Below are 20817 nucleotides of genomic sequence, written 5' to 3'. Positions count from 1 at the left end.
GGGCCTTGAAGGATGGACAGGATTTTTGGAAAGGGTCTATTCCTTGGAGAAAATGTCAAATTCAAAGGCAAATACACAACATAGGTAAATCCCCAAAACATCATGCTAAGCAAAAAAATCCAGACTTAAAAGAGGCATTCTCTTTTATTACTACACATTTATATGATATCCTCTCTCTAATGATAGAAAGAAAACAGATCCGCTTTCTCTAATGATAGAAAGAAAACAGATCCACAGTGACCTAGGGCTCCAAGTGGCGGTGGGGACTAATTTGGAAGGGACATCTGGGAACCTTTTGAGATGACAGTAGTGGTGGTTACACAGGCATATTCGCCAGAACTCAGAACTATACTCTTAAAATAGGCATATTTTATCCTATGTAAACTATACTTCAGTATAGCTGATTAAAAATATAAAACAATGAAAAGTCCCTGGAGTGGGAAAGCTCAGGCCATGCAGTGGACCTCTTTTCCAATTAAGGTCTCTTGTGTTGCCACAAGCATTATACATGTCTCCATGATCCCATTTTAAAAATAAGCCTATCTTCTCAAACTAAATTTTACACCAGTTAACCTGTTGTAACTAGCAATAGACAATGTAATAGATAGACTACCTAGTCTGACTCCTACACCTGAGTAGACAGTATATAGTATAATGGTTGACAGTTTGGACCCTAGAGCCAAACTAACTAGATCTAAATTCCAATTGCTACTTAACAGTTGTATGACCTTGGGCTGTCACTTAATGTGCCTGTGCCTCACTTCCCTCACCTGAAAAATGGAGATAATGAAATGTATAAGTTCATTATAAGGATGACATTAGTTAATATGTATAAAGTGCTTAGGATACTGCCTATACATAGTAAGTGTTCAGTAAATATTAGTCAAGTATTATTCTTTTGCAGGTGAGGAAAATAAGACCTAAAGAAGCCAAAATGATTTGCCCAAAGTCATATGTCTAGCCAGTAAGAAAGCCCACATCTGCCCCAGGCAGTCTGTTCCCCTTATGACACCAAGATGACTGTTAAAAGAACCATGTACCCAGTTGTCCCTCCGGGCACATGCTTTCTAGCTCCTAAGCAGCTGCAGGGTCAGCCAATAGTTTCACAGTGAAAACCTGGGTTTCATCCTAAACCTAGGTCATCACCAGAGGAAACCCAACCATCCTGAAACTAATTCATATAAAGACACAAAGTACAGTGTGCAAATAAGTAAGAGTGGACACAACTGACCAAATTAGAGTAATACCAAACATCCCTTTGTCCATATTGAATATAACTGTATCTCTTGTCACTAAAAAAGTGCCCGTTTGGCCCATATTAGGTGCTTAATAAATACTTGTTGAATGAACAAAGAAAGAGAATGGGACAATGGTAGATACTGAGAGAAGACAGTTCTTAAGTGGATAACTACAAAACAATACAGAGACATAGGCATAGATTAAAGAGAAAGTGAGTGGTCTGAAAGAAGTCAGCATAAAATGCTCATGTAAAAAAAAAACATAATAATTCTGACTTCATAAATGTGGGCTGAAACTTACCTCTTCATTAGCAATGAGATAAATGATGGGGAAAATACCACTTCAGTAATGATTTTTAAGAGTATTAAAAAAATAGAGTACAAACAGGATTATTGAGACATGAAGATACAGAAACAATTAAATTTTGTTCTTATTTTTAAATGACACAGACTTCCTAAGAATCAGGAACAATTTTTAGCCTACTTTGTACCAATGAATATCCCTAAAAGGAGAAGAGAAACTTTTTTTAAAAAAATCTATCTTGGCATTCTTTTTTATTTTTAAAAGGGGAGAGGGGCTCGTCCTTCCTTGCAATTAGTTTGAATTACTTTATCACAGCTAACTGAATAATTCTGGTTCTCTCTCTATTAAGGGACTGTCAGTCCTACATTTCAGGTGTTAGCTGCTCCCTTCATCTTCTGGCATACTCTGTCATCAATCTTATATGGAACAGTTGTTTGGGAGACTTACCTTTCTCTTCAGGACACTCCCAGCTGTTACACCAACATTACAACATTATGGTGATTCCAACTTTCTTTTTCCTCAAGAAAGTGGTGAAAGTTTTATAATCCATTTTTTCCACGTTTTGAATGTTTACTCAGAATTAAATGTATGCCTGTAACCAAAAACATGACATGCAAAATATAATATTTAGCTTCAGCTTTCTAAAAAGACCTCAAGGGACATAGTCCCCTAGGGGGGAAAAAATAAGGATCTTTTTCCTCTATGGAAAGGTTGACATTTTATTCTCTGAAAACTAATTCGTCCCTACCACTGTTAAGTAAAATCTTTTAGCACATTTTAAAACTAATTCTAATATTTCCCCATTCACTTGTGTGCCATTTTTTGTTTACTTCTTTAAATCCAGAATGTTTTTCTTTTTAATTCAAAATGTATGAACCTAAGTTAAAGTTACATCTCAAAGGGAAAAATTGTGTTGGCCCTTCATCCTGTAGTATAATTTTAAGTATTTTGCTTTTAAAAAACAGGTTTATGTTACAACTGATTATATAAAAGCCTTAATTTTAATGGTCTTCAATGAAGTTTTTCAAAAAGTGAATCCTAAGTCTTTTCACCTTTTTGAAAGTTCTTTTGTTTGTTTGCTTGTTTTTGTTTGTGTTTAGAACTTATCTTTTCAGTCTGAATCAGCTGAATTCAGCCCAGCCGTACTGGCTAGAACCTCCATTCCATAGCTACAGTGTATAGCCACAGTGAGAATGGACATTCTTGTCTTGATCCTGACCTTAGGGGAAAAACATTCAATCTCTCACCACTAAACATAATGTTAACTGTAGGTTTTTCATAGATGTCCTTTATAGGATTCAGAAAGTTCCTTTTTACTCCTAGATTATGGAGGGTTTTTTTTAATCTTTTTTTTTAAAGATTTTATTTTTATTTATTCGACAGAGATAGAGACAGCCAGCGAGAGAAGGAACACAAGCAAGGGGAGTGGGAGAGGAAGAGCAGGCTCATAGCGGAGGAGCCTGATGTGGGGCTCAATCCCACAAAGCCGGGATCACGCCCTGAGCCAAAGGCAGAGGCTTAACCGCTGTGCCACCCAGGCGCCCCAAGATTATGGAGTTTTTATCAGGAATGGACATTGGATGTTATCAACTATTTTTTCTATGTTTATTGAGATGATCATATGGTTTCCCTTTTGTACTATGTTAATGTAGTCAAATGTTAAACCAACCTTGCATTCCTATGATAAACTCTACTTGGTCACAGTGTATTTTGTAGATAGTTAACATTTGGCTAAGAAATTTTGCTTCTGTGTTCATGAGAGATATTGGTCAATTGTTTTATTTTCTAGTAATATCTGGATCTGGTTTTGGTATCTGAGTAATATTGGCTTCAAAGAATGAGTTAGCAAGTGCTGCCTCCTTTTCAATATTCTGAAAGAGTTTGTGTGGAACTGGTATTACTTCTTCCTTAAATATGTGGCAGAATTCATCAGTGACCCCAGCTTGGGCCAGTTTTCTTTGTGGGAAAATTCTGAACTGCAAATTCAATTTCTTCAATACCTACAGGGCTGGGACGCCTGGGTGGCACAGTCAGTTAAGTGTCCAACTCTTGATTTTGATTCAGGTCATGATCTCAGGGTCATGAGATCAAGCCCTGTGTCAGGTTACCACTGGGTCTGGATCCTGCTTAAGTTCTCTCTTTCTCCCTCTCTCTCTGCCCCTACCCCACAGCTCTCCACGTGCATATACATACTCGCTCTCTCTCTTAAAAAAAAATACTTACAGGGCTATTCTAGTTACCTTTGAAGACAGCTTTGATAGTTTGTCTTTCAAAAACTGTCTAAGTTGTTGAGTTTATTGGCATAAATTTGTTTAGAAATTGTTTATTAAATTGTTTACAATATTCTCAGACTATCTGCAAGATTTTTAGTGATGTTACTGATCTCATTCCATTTTTGGAAATATGCATCTTCTCCTCTTTTTCTGATCAATCTAGGTAGAGATCCACTGATTATATTGATCTTCCCAAAGAACCAACTTTTGTTTCAGTGACTTTCTATTTTTCTGTTTTCTATTTCACTGATTTTTTGCTCTGATCTTTATTATTTCCTTTCCCCTTCTTTATTTCAATTTACTTCGCTCTTCTTTTTCTAGTTTCTTAATTTGGAAAGTGGGGTCATTGATTTGAGACCTTTCTTCTCCTCTAATATAGTAATTTTAATGTTACATATCTCCCTCTAACTGTTGCATTAGGTGTACTCCCAAATTTTTATATGCTATGTTTTCATTTTCATTTAATTCAAAATACATTCTAACATTCGTTTTCATTCCTTCTTTAACCCATAGGTTATTTGGAAGTGTGTTACTGGTTTCCAAGTACCTGGAGATTTTCCAAGTATCTTTCTGTTATTCATTTCTAATTTAAATCCTCTGGAGTCAGGGTCTCCTGGGTGGCTCAGTCGTTAAGCGTCTGCCTTTGGCTCAGGCCGTGATCCCGGCATTCTGGGATCGAGCCCCGCATCAGGCTCCTCTGCTGGGAGCCTGCTTCTTCCTCTCCCACTCCCCCTGCTTGTGTTCCCTCTCTCACTGGCTGTCTCTCTCTGTCAAATAAATAAATAAATAAATAAAAATCTTTTAAAAAATAAATAAGTAAATAAATCCTCTGGAGTCAAAAAACATACTTTGTTTGAATATTTTTAAATTTATGGAAACTTGTTTTATGATCCAGGATATGGTTTATCTTGGTAAATATTCTATGTGCCCTTGAACAGAATGTGTATTCTACTGCTATTGGGTTGAGTGTTCTATAAATATCAATTAGGTCAAGTCTGTTGATCACGTATCATTCAAGTCTTTTATATCTTTATTGATTTTCTACCTACTTGCTCTTTTAACTAATACAGAAACCATGTTGACCTTATTTTTCTTATTTATCCTCAGACTGGTGAAAACCTCATCATGGTTTGACATTACCTGACAAATGCAACAGTGTTAGTTTAATGCACACACTATTAACCAAACATTCAACAGACAGTTTGAGTATCCATTAAAATTCAGGCCCTCTACAAATCACTGGGGATACAGAAAGGAATAAATCTTCTTTAGAGGAAATTTGTCTAATCTCAGGTATAAAATTTCTAGCCACAAAGATTCTGGGTACTTCCTTTTTTGGATAAGATGTTTGTACTGCTCTTACCTTCTGCATATCCTTATCTCCCTGTCCCATTTGAGGCTAGAATTGCTATGTCTCATTAGTAAATTCTCAACACCAAGTATGCTCAAGGTTACCTTGTTGTCAAGGTCTCTATCTGCTGCTAAATATCAACTCCACCAAAGAAGTCATATTTGGATATTTGAAATCCCTTTCCATACCTCCTCTTTTAAACAGCTTTATTGAGATATAATTCACATACCATACAGTTTACCTATTAAAGTGCTTTTTAATATATTTGCAGAGTTGTGCAACCATAACCACAATCAATTTAGAACATTTTCACCACATCAAAAAGAGACTTCATATTCTTTAGCTATCACTCCTTCCCCCCTCAGCCCCCCATTACTAAACAACAACAAATCTACTTTCTCTCTGTATTTGGATATTTCTGGACATTTCATATAAATGGAATCATAAAATATGTGGTCAGTGTGACTGACTTCTTCCACTTAGCATGTTTTCAAGGTTCATCCATGTTGCAGCATGTATCAGTACTTCATTCCTTCTTATGGCAGAATAGTATACCATTATTCAGATAGAACACTTTGTCCGTTAATCCAACTGATGGACACTTAGCTTGTTTCCACTTTTTGATTATTATGAATAATGCTACTATAAACATTTCTGTTCAAGTTTTTTTAATTCAATTATTCAACATATAGTACATCATTAGTTTCAGATGTAGTGTTCAAAGATTCATCAGTTGCATATAACACCCAGTGCTCATCACATCATGTGCCTTCCTTAATGCCCATCACCCAGTCACCCCACCCCCCTCCCCTTCTGTAACCCTCAATTTGTTTCTCAGAGTCAAGAGTCTCTCATGGTTTGTCTCTCTCTCTGATTTTTTCTCAGTTTTCCCTCCCTTCCCCTAGGATCCTCTGCACTATTTCTTATATTCCACATGAGTGAAACCATATGATAATTGTCTTTCTCTGATTAACTTATCTCACTTAGCATAATACCTTCCAGTACCTTCCATGTCAATGTAAATGGTAGGTATTCATTCTGATGCTGAGTAATATTCCATTGTATGTATAAACCACATTTGTTCAAGTTGAAGGACAACTTGGCTCCTTCCACAGTTTCACTACTGTGGACGTTGCTGCTATGAACATTGGGGTGCAGGTGCCCCCTCAGATCACTACATCTGTATCTTTGTGGTAAATACCGAGGAGTGCAATTGCTGGGTCATAGGGTAGCTCTATTTTTAACTTCTTGAGGAACCTCCATACTGTTTTCCAGAGTGGCTGTACCAGCTTGCCCTCCCACACAGTGTTAAGACGGTTCCCCTTTCTCCACACCCTCACCAACATTTGTTGTTTCCTGTCTTGTTCATTTTAGCCATTCTAACTGGTGTGAGATGGTATCTCGTGGTTTTAATTTGTATTTTCCTGATGACAAGTGGCGTGGAGTATTTTTTCATGTGTCTGTTGGCCATTTGTATGTCTTCTTTGGAAAAATGTCTGTTCATGTCTTCTGCCCATTTCTTGACTGGGTTATTTGTTTTTTGGGTGTTGAGTTTGATAAGTTCTTTATAGATCTTGGATACCAGCCCTTTATCTGATAGGTCCTTGCAAATATCTTCTCCCATTCAGTAGGGTTTTTAGTTTTGTTGACTGTTTCCTTTGCTGTGCAGAAGCTTTTTATCTTGATGATGTCCCAGTAGTTTATTTTTGCTTTTGTTTCCCTTGCCTTTAGAGATGTGTCTTCCATGAAGTTGCTGCAGCCGAGTTCAAGTTTTTGCGTGGATATGTTTTCCTTTTTCTTGGAATGACACATAAGAGTAGAATTGCTGGGTTGAGTGGTAACTCTATTTTTAACTTTTTGAAGAAGTGTCAATGTTTTCAAAGGGTCTGCACCATTTTACATCCCCACCAGCAGTGTATGGTGGATTCTGATTTCTCTATATTCTTATCAACCCATTATTATCTAGTCCTGTGCCTTTTATTCTGAAATCTAGCCTCTTTGCCTTGGCTCCTCTTTACCTATCTACTTTATTTCCCCTTGTTCTCTAGCACATATACAAATTTTAAGAAGCTGGTTTCTTTACTGCCCCCGTAACACTTCATGTTTATTCCTAACTTGATCTTTGTCGATGCTATTCCCACTGTTCTTAACACCATTCTTCCTTCTGTCCTTTGCCAATCCAAATTTCTACCATGCCTCAAGCCTGCATTGACCTTTTCAGCCCTTTTTAATTTCCATCTTTCCTGAATTTAGCTGTATTTAGAGATGATACCTCATAAGCTAGCCCTTCACTATATTTTATCTCACATGATTTGTTATTTCATCCAATATTTATGTCATTCCTTATCTCCCTAACCCATTTGTAAACTCCATGGGCACTATATTACTATGCCTTATACTACTGCAGCCTAGTTCAGAACACATAGTGGATAGTCTATAAATATTTACTTGTTGATTGATTCTAACAGCATACAAATCTCACCTTGTATTTACAATGAGTTTTTTAATGGAAACTTTAAGAGGATGGTTTTAGATTAGCTCCTTGTTCATTCAAATTAAGATTATGGTAGAAATCTCCATCCCATGCCAATAGCAATGCAAATAGCCAGGGGTGATCTTTGAGTCACTTTTCTGCCCAATCTGACCAATGTAGAAGAAAACCATTTAATTATAAAATGATTGTCCCTGTTTCCTTACCTATTCACCCACTGATGCCTGAAGAGTTTCACTGCAGAAAACCCACAGACAGAAAAAAGGATAGAGGGAGCTCGATGCCTGGCATATTGAGAACCAAGGAATTAAACCTGAATAAAAAGTAAATTTATGCTAAATACTCTAGCTTTACTGCTATATATGCTTTTTAATGGAGTTGTGAGGATTAAATGAGATATTGTGTAAAGCATTAGTACAATGCCTGGAACATAGTAAGTATAAATAAGAGGTGGGATGCCTTGGTAGCGCAGTCGTTAAGCGTTTGCCTTTGGCTCAGGGCGTGATCCTGGCGTTCCGGGATCGACTCCCACGTCGGGCTCCTCTGCTGGGAGCCTGCTTCTTCCTCTCCAACTCCCCTGCTGTGTTCCCTCTCTTGCTGGCTGTCTCTCTGTCACATAAATAAACAAAATAAAATAATCTAAAAAAAATAAGAGGTAATTCCCTGCCTCTCCACTCTTCATCTCCTTTACACACATCAAAGACAGAGTTAGCACAGTTGTGGAAAGGACCATGGAAACTGTACAATTAGGATAATAAAACCCTTGCACTGAAAAGTAATGGTGGGTATGTGGGACCAAAGTATGGAAGATTTTGGAAGCTACCTAGAGAAGTTTGAAGCATATTTCATCTGAGCCATGATAGGTCCCCAGCAGGATGAGGGAAGAGCATGATTATAGAATGGAGAAGGGTAGACTGAACATGTCAGAAAGGTTCCAGAGTGGGTGGGAGGAATGAGGTTCTAAGTGCTGCAAGAGAGGGTCAGCCTTACTGTAGGTTCCTCTCAGGGAAAGGAAGCTGTGTCAGGACAGGGATGCATTGGGGTAGAGAAAAAAGTGACTCCACTCTGTACAGGAGGAGGCCAGATCATTCCAAGAGCAAGGAGGAAAAGGAAGGAGAACTGGAGGTATAAGGAAGGAGAGCTGGAGGTATAAAAAAGGAGCATATCTGGGGCACCTCTCTGAAGACAGATTTAAGAGCTCAGTAAAAATGAAGGAAAAAATGTAAGATTGATGACCACTGAGGAAGGCTCTGGAGAACACAGGTGGCATGAATCCTTAGTAGGATTTATTCTCCATCTCTTTTGAGGATAGCTCAGCAGTTCTGGTTGCAGAACAGAACAGAGAGCAAGGAGTGAGGCACCCCTCCCTTCCCCCATAGGTCTGGGCAAAAGTCAAGGCAGCCAGAGTCTACCAGGGTAGCAGTGAGGACACTAAAGAAGTAAATCACACACAGAAGGTTAGGTGAGGCATCCAGCATGGTGTGTTTGTGTGCATATGTGGTCTGCCATAGACTCTGTCCCCAGAATTGTCCCAGAGTTGTTTATGAGCAAATTCAGGTAACTCCTTTTCCCCATTGAATTTTCCTTATAATAAATGTTTATCTGAAAATAATCTCAATACCAATATATATTGTTAAAAACCAGTGTCAATTCTGGAATGGAATGGAACACTGAAGGTGCCCTCAAGGAGTGGAACATTAAAGGTCTAGCTCGGTCAGCTCAGTTTGTCATACACATTAATATGGATAATGGGTGCTAGGCCTCAGTAAGGACATCCATTAGACTCAACCCAAACTTTTCCCCAGTGTCAGACTTGATGTTGGTTTTTTAGGTACCTTAAAAATAATGATAAAAGGGAGAGATGCCTCTAGATGTACTTCTGGGACCACCAAACCACAGAACAGGAGAAGTCCATACTAGAGTTTGCAGAGACCCTGCAGCCTTTCTGGCCCAGCAATCTCCTTTCAAAAGTGGGGAAATATGCTCAGAGCTGGAGAGTGATAAAGCCCAGTGACTTGTGAGGTGCAGCAGAAGTAAGCATCCCTACATTCATAGGCTGGACTGTGTCTTAATCTCTTTTGGTGGCTCGGTGACCCTGGCACATCCCACATGAAAGGGCCTGAGTGTCCACTGCCTCCTCCTGACCCATGTCAGGGGCACACGGGAAGCAAAGCCAGGAGCCTAATTATGCTAAAACAGAGCACAGCCATTAAGAGCACAGGCTTTGCACCACTTGCTAAATGTGTGACCCTAAACAAGATACTTCCATTTCTATGCCTCGCTTTCCCCACCAATAAAATGGGGGTGATAGTACTATTTGTTGTGAGGATTAGATAATGAATATAAAGTATGTAGCATCTGTGCCCAAAATGTAGTAAAATGACTAATAAGGTTTAATAATTATTATCATTACTTTTTTGTACAAGAGCTATGTGACATATAAAACCCTGTAACAATTAAGGGTTTGCCATGACTATTACAACAGTGATAGTGAGGTCTCCACCCACAGCTTCATTTCTTTCTTCCTTCTACCCACCTCCTCTGTGATCTTGGCAAGGCACTTCCCCAGAGGCAGTAGCACAAAGATGGTGCAAATCATAAGAGTACTTCATGCCTCCACTCTTTCCCCAAAGACCATCTCAGAAGACACCACAAATGGCTCTGGCTTACAAACCCTGCACCTCCTGGGGCACCACCAGTTGATGATGTACCTGCAGAAAACTGGATTTGGCCAGGGGCCATGGTGAGATGTACCCATTTTACTTTCCTGACTTCAAGAAGGTGTTTCCTACCTCAGTTACAATTTGAATACCAAGTAAAGCCCATGGCTTACCAGGGCTGCTGCTAACACATGCAAGTACCTTAGTGTAAATTAGAAAAAGGTGCCTCTTCCTAAATGTTATGTTCCTTCCACTGTTAGAACAAGATAGTTTACTGTCCTTGTGCAGTACACAACATATTTAACCATACATGGCAGTCCTGTGGCTTGTACTCAGAATCTTTGTTCCTCTTTAGGTCCTGAAGCACCTACGGCACCTAAATTTTACCAACAATATGGGGGAGCAGGTGACTTTCGATGAATGTGGTGACCTGATGGGGAACTACTCCATCATCAACTGGCACCTCTCCCCAGAAGATGGCTCCATAGTGTTTAAGGAAGTCGGATATTACAACGTCTATGCCAAGAAAGGAGAAAGGCTCTTCATCAATGAGGAGAAAATCCTGTGGAGTGGGTTCTCCAGGGAGGTATGTGCTGTCCATCAGAACAACAGATGCCTCCACCATGGGCAGGAAATTGTGCTGAGCTTTGGGAGGGCCTTGGACTTCACCACTGGACTTGAAAACTGATAAGTCCACTTCCTTCAACTCACTAACTCTGCACTGCCCAGGTTCCTACCTGTGAAATCCAACAGTGTTTCATGTACAGAGGAGAATCCTCAGAACCCGAGCCCCATACTTACTATATTGGAAAATCTGTTATTCTTCATAAATTTGTTATTCTTCATAAAAACTCCTTGGCTGAATGGCTAACAATTTCCTCACCTAAAACTTTCCCCAACTAGAGCAAAATATTTAACTAAACATAAATATCGTTCAAGGCAGGGCCTGGACAATTCACACAGAGTTAGTTCCCTATAATCCAAATAGCTCAAGGCAGACCTATAAATCAAAAGGACAATTTCTTAGAAGATCAAATGGGTTGGTAATTTGGGAAAGATAAAACCTCTGAGAGTACTGTGTTACTATGGTTGAGAGTGCTAACGTGTACTGTCCTTCACTATTTCTTTTCCTTCCTTTCCCTCCCCAGGGTCCCAAGAAACTTAGAAATCATCAGGTCCAATATTGCCCTTTCTATCTCTCTTTCATTAGAAGATAATGCCAGTCATCTGAAAGTTTTTAAAAAACTCCTTGTCAAACCAGTTATTTCTTTTCTGTTAGACCAAAGAAATTATTTTATTGCTTTCCATGCATTTAACTTTGTAAGATGTCTCAAATAAAGCAGGTAAGTGGGAAGAGAAGGGAAGAGTCGTATTAAAGAGACATTTTGCAAATAGTATGAGCCCTCCATGTTATCTGACATGAGACAGAAGTAGAGCTTCTGAAATGGTGAAGCAATAAATTGGACAAAACTGTCAAAAACAATTATTTAAGGATCTGGCAATCAACCAAAAGCAAACAAAAGGCGAAGTGTCAATTTTTAAGAAAAACTAATGAAATCTGGGTAAGAAAAGCTCATGGCATTTTAACTTGGGGCAGCTCCCCCAATTATTTCTAATAATTGGGTTGCTGTTTCTTTTAAGTTTTCTATGTGAACAATCGTATCATCTGCAAATAACAACAGTTTTATTGAGTCCTTTCCAATATTTATGCCCTCATTTTTCTTGTCTTATTCCACTAGCTATGAACTCTGCAATGTTTAATAATAGTGGTGATAGTGGGCATTCTTGTTTTAAAAGAAATGCTTTTAATATTTTCTCATGTAGAATGATGTTTACCTAAGAATTTTTTATATTACCCTTTTTAGTTAAAGATATTTCTTCCTAACTCCTTTTTCTTTTTTTTTCTTTTTTTTTTTTACTTTTCTTTTTTAATTAATGATTTTTTATTATATTATGTTAGTCACCATACAGTATATCCCCGGTTTCCGATGTAAAGCTCGATGATTCATAAGTTGCGTATAACACCCAGTGCACCATGCAATACGTGCCCTCCTTACTACCCATCACCGGTCTATCCCATTCCCCCACCCCCCTCCCCTCTGAAGTCCTCAGTTTGTTTCTCATATTCCATAGTCTCTCATGTTTCATTCCCCCTTCTGATTACCCCCCCTTTCTTTATCCCTTTCTTCCCCTACCGATCTTCCTAGTTCTTATGTTCCATAGATGAGAGAAATCATATGATAGTTGTCTTTCTCTGCTTGACTTATTTCACTTAGCATTATCTCCTCCAGTGCCGTCCATGTTGTAGCAAATGTTGAGAATTCGTTCTTTCTGATAGCTGAGTAATATTCCATTGTATATATGGACCACAACTTCTTAATCCAGTCATCTGTTGAAGGGCATCTCGGCTCCTTCCACAATTTAGCTATTGTGGACATTGCTGCTATGAACATTGGGGTCTTCACTACGTCTGTATCTTTGGGGTAAACACCCAGTAGTGCAATGGCTGGGTCATAGGGTAGCTCAATTTTTAACTTTTTAAGGGACCTCCACACTGTTTTCCAGAGTGGTAGTACCAACTTGCATTCCCACCAACAATGTAGGAGGGATCCCCTTTCTCCACATCCTCTCCAACAATTGCCTAACTCCTTTTTCAGTTAAGTTTTTAATCATGAGTTTGTGCTGAATTTCATCAAATGCTTTTTCTTCATCTACCAATGATCATATGATTTTTCTGCATTAACTTACTAATGAAGGGGATGACCTTTATAGATTTTCTAATGATAAACTTGCTTGCATTCCTGGCATAAACCAACATGATCATGGTATGTATTGTTTTTTATGTCCTTTGAGTTAATTGTTTTAGTATTTTTCATCTCTCTTCAAGTGGTAAAAAATAGTTGTACTCTTTCCAGGTCCTTTCAGATTCCTTATACTTTGTATATGCCTCCAGGACTTCTGTATATTTTTGCTTCCGATAACCAGAACTCACCACTCTTTTTCAGGAGACTACCAGCAGGCTAATGGAACCCACTTTGCCCACAGGCTCAGGGAGGCAGAAAAGCCTAGGAATTTACATTTCCTTAAGATGACCCTTAACAATGAGTGGTGCAGAAGTATGAAAGCCCTGGCTCCCTTTTCCTCAGGTCAGGACAGCTCTGAGGAAAAACTTACAGTCCAGAGTTCTCCTGTGGGATCAGGCAGAAGCTACTAGAGAGTCTTTGCTCAAGATCACACCCTTGCTGTCTTCTTCCCTTCTATGTCTGACTTGCTCCATTCTCTTCCTGGTTCCCTTGAGAGAACTTTCTTTATAAACTCCTTGTACACAGATCCTCAAATCAGGTCTGCTTCTGAAGATAAGTTAAAGTAGTGAGATGGGCCTGTAATTTTTTTTTTTCTTTTCCATACTGTTTTTGTCTGGTTTTGGAATCAGGGTTACACTGGTCTTATAAGAATGAGTTAGTGAGTGTTCCTTTTTTTTTCTTTTTTTCTTTTAAACCTCTGCTAGAGTTCATATAAGATTAAATTCATCTGTTCTTTGAAAGTTCAGTGTAATTTGCCTGTGGTAAACACAGAACAGTGGTCATCTCGGGTATGAATATGTGGTGGGGGAGGAAGCAATGGTGGAGGAAAGCATGCAGTTAGGTGTAGGTTATTGTTCTGGTCCTAGCTTTTGTTTTGGGTGGTGGTCATTAAAAACGACTGACTAAAAGTGACTGAAACATGAATAAATGATGATGGGGAGAAAAACAAGGATTATGATCAAATTCCATGCACCTGAAGTCCACTAAGGAAATAAATAAGTAAATAAATAAAATCTCTGTTATCTGAAATTAATGTAAAGCTATTGCAGATTTCTTTTGGATAGTAATTCCCTGACATATCTTTCTGATCCATTTATTTTTGACCCTTCTATGCCTGTCCTGCCTGCCTTGCTGAATGGTTGCAAGATCTCAGAAGTCTCCCTATAAAGCCTAAAATAAAACTGCAGGAATTGCAATCCACTGCAAAGTTCAAAGTCTCATTTTCAAACAAATTTCTCATCTCAGCATATCCCCTTGCAATTGTCCTTCTGTGTGTAGGTCCATGTTCCTGTATCTTTTAGTTTGTCTTAAACTTCTATTTCTATGGAAAGTAAACAGGTGTCCCACTCTGGGATTCGGAGGGAATGGAATGGGGGATTATTTAAGGAGGATTTTGGTCACCGTGTAGAGACCCAACAACTAATCTTCCCAGAATCCCATGAGTGGGGGGGGGGGGGGTATGGGTGGGTGTGTGGGTGTGCGCGCACACCTGCGTGCGCATTGGCCCATGGACATCTCTCCCTTTCATAGATAACAGGAACAAGGATCTCTAGAGCTTCCTCTGCCTGGAACGGGCCTGAAGTCTGTCGTACTGTCCTTGTGCACAAACTCCTCCCCCGTAATTATGCCAAAGGAGCTGTGAAAGTGATCCCACAGCTGCAGCCCTTCACTTTTGTGCTCTCGGTTCTCCAGGTGCCATTTTCCAACTGCAGCCGAGACTGCCTGGCAGGGACCAGGAAAGGAATCATTGAGGGGGAGCCCACCTGCTGCTTTGAGTGTGTGGAGTGTCCTGATGGGGAGTACAGTGATGAAACAGGTAAAGGAACATGCCCTCATGGACACCATACAAGATTTGGTCCACTTTCGGGCCCTGCGGTCAGCAAAGTCCCTGGAAGAGATAGGCTGAGAAGGTACTTAGCATAGTTTCTCATTTAACAAGGTATGTCTGAGAGTCATGCTGGGCCAGGCACTGGGTGAGGGGATAGAAAAGAAATATTAGATGTCTTGTAATACTATAAAAGCTTAGACATCTTTCTTTTACTTTGATACCACTCTCCAATATTATATTCCTTTTCTTACAGCTCAGTAGCCCTGAATAGACAAAGTTCTATCTGTTCCAGACCATAGAGTTAATAGGCTATGATATATTGCCTGCTGGGTGCCTGGCATTGTATTTGCTGTCTTATTTATGTTTTTCCTGTGCCTCGGTTTCTTCATCTATAATGTGGGAATAATAAGCCTATTTTATAGAGTTTGGTGGAATTAAATGAGTTAATATTAATATAGCACATGGTAAGTTCTAGATAAATGTTAAATAAAAACCTTACCTGACATATTGGAGGCACTCTATAAATATTAACTATAATGTTATTGTTATTATCTCATTTCATCCTCACCACAATGGGATTATTGCTTTCATTACACAGAATAAAACTGAGACTCAGAGAGGTTAAGGAGCCTGACCAAAGTCACACAGCTAGTAAATGGCAGAGCCAGGATTCCCATCCAAATCTCTGACTGAAAGCCCATGCTCCTTTCACGCCCCAAAACTGCATGATGTTTGAGACATAGCAGAGACTTAATAAATGTCTACTGGCTGAATGAGTCTGCAGTCTCCCTCATTGGAAAGCCATGGATGTGGAGTAAGGAAGGCACAGGTCATTTGTGTGGGATACTCTGCCTTGATCTAAGAGGAATTCTGCTCTGACAGGTCCACAAAGCCCATCCATATATCCAAAATGAGACGGGCTGAGTGCGAATCACTATGGAAAGTTGATGAACTATGCTAGACCCCTAGTGCGCAGGTAGCCACCTGTCCAGCAAGATTGATCATTCTCTGGTATAAACCATCACTAAGTAGTGCTAAAGGAAACATGTAGCACTACCCCCCACGTGTACAAAGGAAAAAAATAATAGAACTATTATAAATACATGAAATTAAATAAGTATATTAAACATAAGTCAGAGTTCTATGTGTTTGTAATGTAAAAATCACAATTATGTCATCAACAAAGAAAATTTAAAGTGACCACATCCAATAACCTGTACACCCTTAGCACCACATTCACACTCACAAATTATAGTCCATGCCACACAGTAACTAACTCTTCCCTGGAATAATTCACAGATGCAAGTGCCTGTGACAAGTGCCCTGATGACTTCTGGTCCAATGAAAACCACACCTCCTGCATTGCCAAAGAGATTGAGTTTCTGTCCTGGACGGAGCCCTTTGGGATTGCACTCACCCTCTTTGCCGTGCTGGGCATTTTCCTGACAGCCTTCGTGCTGGGTGTCTTTATCAAGTTCTGTAACACACCCATAGTCAAGGCCACCAACCGAGAGCTCTCCTACCTCCTCCTCTTCTCCTTGCTCTGCTGCTTCTCCAGCTCCCTGTTCTTCATTGGCGAGCCCCAGGACTGGACATGCCGCCTGCGCCAGCCAGCCTTTGGCATCAGCTTCGTGCTCTGCATATCATGCATCCTGGTGAAAACCAACCGTGTCCTCCTGGTGTTTGAGGCCAAGATCCCCACAAGCTTCCACCGCAAATGGTGGGGGCTCAACCTGCAGTTCCTGCTGGTCTTCCTCTGCACCTTCATGCAGATTGTCATCTGTGTGATCTGGCTCTACACCGCCCCACCCTCAAGCTACCGCAACCATGAGCTGGAGGATGAGATCATCTTTATCACATGCCATGAGGGCTCACTTATGGCACTGGGCTTCTTGATTGGCTACACCTGCTTGCTGGCCGCCATCTGCTTCTTCTTTGCCTTCAAGTCCCGGAAGCTGCCAGAGAACTTCAATGAAGCCAAGTTCATCACCTTCAGCATGCTCATCTTCTTCATTGTCTGGATCTCCTTCATTCCAGCCTACGCCAGCACCTACGGCAAGTTTGTCTCTGCCGTGGAAGTGATCGCCATCCTGGCAGCCAGCTTCGGCTTGCTGGCCTGCATCTTCTTCAACAAGGTCTACATCATCCTCTTCAAGCCATCCCGGAACACCATCGAGGAGGTGCGCTGCAGCACTGCTGCTCACGCTTTCAAGGTGGCGGCCCGGGCCACACTGCGCCGCAGCAATGTCTCCCGCAAGCGGTCCAGCAGCCTCGGGGGCTCCACGGGATCCACGCCCTCCTCCTCCATCAGCAGCAAGAGCAACAGTGAAGACCCCTTCCCACAGCCCGAGAGGCAGAAGCAGCAGCAGCCACTGGCCCTGACCCAGCAAGAGCAGCAGCCACAGCAACCCCTGACCCTACAGCAGCAGCCACAGCCACAGCCGCAGCCCAGATGCAAGCAGAAGGTCATCTTTGGCAGTGGCACCGTCACCTTCTCACTGAGCTTTGATGAGCCTCAGAAGAGTGCCATGGCTCACAGGAATGCCACGCACCAGAACTCCCTGGAGACCCAGAGAAGCAACGAGACCCTGACCAGACACCAGGCATTGCTCCCGCTGCAGTGCAGGGAGATAGACTCAGACCTGACTGCCCAGGAGACAGGCCTCCAAGGGCCTGTGGGTGGGGACCGCCGACCAGAGACGGAAGACCCTGAAGAGATGTCCCCAGCACTTGTAGTGTCCAGTTCACAAAGCTTTGTCATCAGCAGTGGAGGCAGCACTGTCACAGAAAACATACTGCATTCATAAAATGGAACAAGGTGGCCAGTCCAGGGAGGATCCAGAGAGGTTTCCTGGGATCATGTTCGATGACAAGGATGAGGAATCTCACCCCCCCAGATTCCTTTCTTCTGTGGAAGGAGGGATGACACACCAAACACCTCAAACTTAGTTGCACTGTTTTAAATAACAGTGAATTGACTAATGCTCCCTTTAAAATTAAAAAAAGAAGGAGAGCCATGTGATTCTGTGGTTGGATATGTCAGAGTATTGAGAACACCATAATCAGATATGCTATGTGTCTCTTCTCTGTTCTCCTCCTCTGTTCTATCCCACCCAATAGCCCAGAGATGAAACAAGGCTGTAAGCAACCCACCTGTTCCCTCTTTTTTTTTCTTAACACTGAAATGCCTGCTCTGAACATTGCAGACGCCCTGGCCCAGAGACAAGAGTGTGCAGAGTGACAAAACATCAGACTGGCCACCACTAGATTTAAGAGTCTGAAAGACAGAAAGTCACCAGTGCTGTCCAGCACCTTGACAATGGGAAGAACTTCAAATGTTCAAAATAGTAAGGTGAACATGTCCCCTCCTATTTATGAAAACGTAAGATATTTGGTCTCCTACTTGCTGCTGCTATCATGGGACATCTAGAAGGTTAGCATCCCTCCTGTACCAACCGCATGTGGTCAAGAATGTGATAATGATGCCATGTTTAGATTTCAGGATCACAAGAATCACCTCAAATTGTTGGGAAGGGACTGCATGAATCCAATGAGCTGTATCTGTAATTAATATTGCTAATATGTAGTTTTAAATACTTCTGTTACAATAGCTCATGGACAATATAAACTGAAAACAAATGTCACAGTCTGGTTAATACAAGGCAGTATTATTGAGCTCCTTGCCCACCCCTTGCCCACCCCAACCCCCTCACCTCCATGAGCTAAGCCCAGGTGAGTCCCAGGGATCCAGAAGTTTCCCCCATCCCTGACCCCAAGGCTTTCTGAAGCCAGATCCACACCTGACCCTGTGTAGAATAAGCTTCCAATTGTTAGCCCCTACCGGTTGCTGGGGTAAGAAAGTGTGATTCCAAGAGAGCTCTCACAGGACCTTAACCTAGCACTGCCCCCCTCCCAATGCCATACCTGTATTCCCTCCAGCAGTGGGAATCTGCCCATGGGTGTGAAAGTGGTTGAATGGCATACTTCTGAGCATTCAGGCTCTGGAGCCAGAGAGACCTAGGCTCAAGCCAGTCACTTGCAAGTTGGGTGACCGTAGGCAGGGAATCTTAACTTTGCTAAGCCCCAGTTTCTTTGTCTCTAAAATAGAGGTAATAATCATTCTTTTCCCTCAGAGCACTTATGTGAATTAAAAGAGATAATGTATGTAAAGTACCTTAGCATGGTGCCTAGCACATAATAAACACTCAATAAATGTTAGTTAATATTATTACTGATATTGCAATTATTTTTTTTCACTTGCTTACAATATAAAACAAACCTTATTTGTTTACCATTTGGATTTTAATGACAAGCCCACTGATGACAAAAACTTTCTTCATAATAACCCCAAGAACTCTGGGACCCAGTTCAAGGGGTCAGTCCTTGGAACACTGGCTCCTGGTGACAACCAAAAAGTCAATCAGACCCCCAGGGGGGGTCTCTGGTTCTAGCACCAAGGGAAGAATGTCACCAGTCTGGAAGCAATTTCTCAGATCACTCTAAATGCTGCTCTTACGCAAAGCCAAAATATAGCAATTAAGTCTGTGTGAGGCCTCAACTTCACAGCTCTTGACGACTTCTTCCTCTGACCACTTTCTTCAAAAGGGCTGCCTTTCCACGATTTTTTAAGTAACTTGTTGATGTGAATGGTTGTTAATTTGGATGAAAAGGCCCTCAAGGGCACCATGTGGGTGTGCCACTGTAAGACACAGAGGAGGTCTCCCACAGGAAGATGTTGGTGAGGTATCTGCTCCCCAAGCCAGGAAGGGCGCTGGCCTCAGGCTCCACCTGCTTCTCCTGTCCTCGTCATACCTCTGAGCAAGGCACAGAGCTGAGTGAAGATTTATATTTGACATTTAACCTCACCTTAAAACAAAAACAAAAAAGGAAGTTGAAAAGTTTGAGGGCTTGGTTTTTATGTGTCAAATAGCCATGTAGAAACACAGTTACTCTGTGCAAAATGTCACACACTCATCCTTCAACATGCAGCTCACCCATGGTGCTGACCTGGAGGAGGCTCATCAAGGAAAACATCCAACATTTACGTTAAGCTCCATTTCACCAAGTGCTCACGAATACAGAAGTATTTCCCAATAGTCTTGTCAGAATGGTAGACTCAACATCATTGTCCTCATTCATATGTTGCAGGCACAACTCTCAGACAAAATCAGGAGTGTAAAACATGAGCTTTATTGTAACGACCTAGTTTCTATCTCAAATTCCCATTCAGCCTAGTGACAGGAAATTCATCTTAATTAAATTGGGGTTTTTCAGTAACTTCAGAGTTTTCTGAATCAATCCAGATTTCTGGGGGTCAATTCAAAGGTTTCTTCCCTCCCCCTTCCATGAGGGTTTTTAGTGAAAAGAAACATGATGTTCCTCAACCATCAACTCCAACTGACATCTGAGAACATTCTTGTCTGGCCCCAGTGATTATAATGCCTCCACACTGGCATCCTCTGAGGACTCGCCTCCGCATAAGGTCCCCAGTCATGGGATCCATGGTGATTTTCATAGCTGCATTACTTTGTCCCAACTGCTAGGCTCCTCCCAGGCCTGCCAGCTTTCTCATGAATAGAGAACACGGGGGACTGGGAACTGCCAGGCAGCTCTCAGGCCCCTGCCTCCTGGCCTCTACTTCACTCTGCCTCCCCATGCTGGTATGGAGAATTCAGGGAGACTAGCTTTCAAGGCGCTAGAGGGAAAACAGGGCACGTTTCTCCAAATCTATACAGGAATTTGTTGAAGGCTGAATAACAATAAAGATGCCCACGTCCTAATCTCCAGAACCTGTGATGATAAATTCTGTGGCAAGAGTGAATTATGGTTGCAGATGGGATTAATGTTGCTAATCAGCTGACCTTGGGG

At 41.2% G+C, this 20817-nt stretch overlaps 1 protein-coding gene across 7 annotated transcripts in view; it reads left to right on the top strand.

The window, feature by feature from the left end:
* CASR (calcium sensing receptor) overlaps nt 1–19177 on the top strand; it is an 80744-nt gene extending 61567 nt beyond the window's left edge. For all 7 annotated transcript variants that reach the window (XM_045812508.2, XM_045812509.2, XM_045812504.2 and 4 more), the window contains 3 exons: nt 10673–10903; nt 14814–14937; nt 16249–19177. In XM_045812508.2, coding sequence (XP_045668464.1) covers nt 10673–10903; nt 14814–14937; nt 16249–17756 — 1863 coding nt within the window. In that variant the 3' untranslated portion in view covers nt 17757–19177. The remainder of the gene's footprint in view (nt 1–10672; nt 10904–14813; nt 14938–16248) is intronic.
* The last annotated feature ends 1640 nt before the right edge of the window (nt 19178–20817 follow it).

Source organism: Ursus americanus, chromosome 4 (genome assembly GCF_024610735.1).
Source record: "Ursus americanus isolate L20-20 chromosome 4, mUrsAme1.1.p, whole genome shotgun sequence".
NCBI lineage: Eukaryota > Metazoa > Chordata > Mammalia > Carnivora > Ursidae > Ursus > Ursus americanus.
Note: the sequence above shows the minus strand (reverse complement) of the source record. Positions and strands in the feature narration are given on the sequence as shown.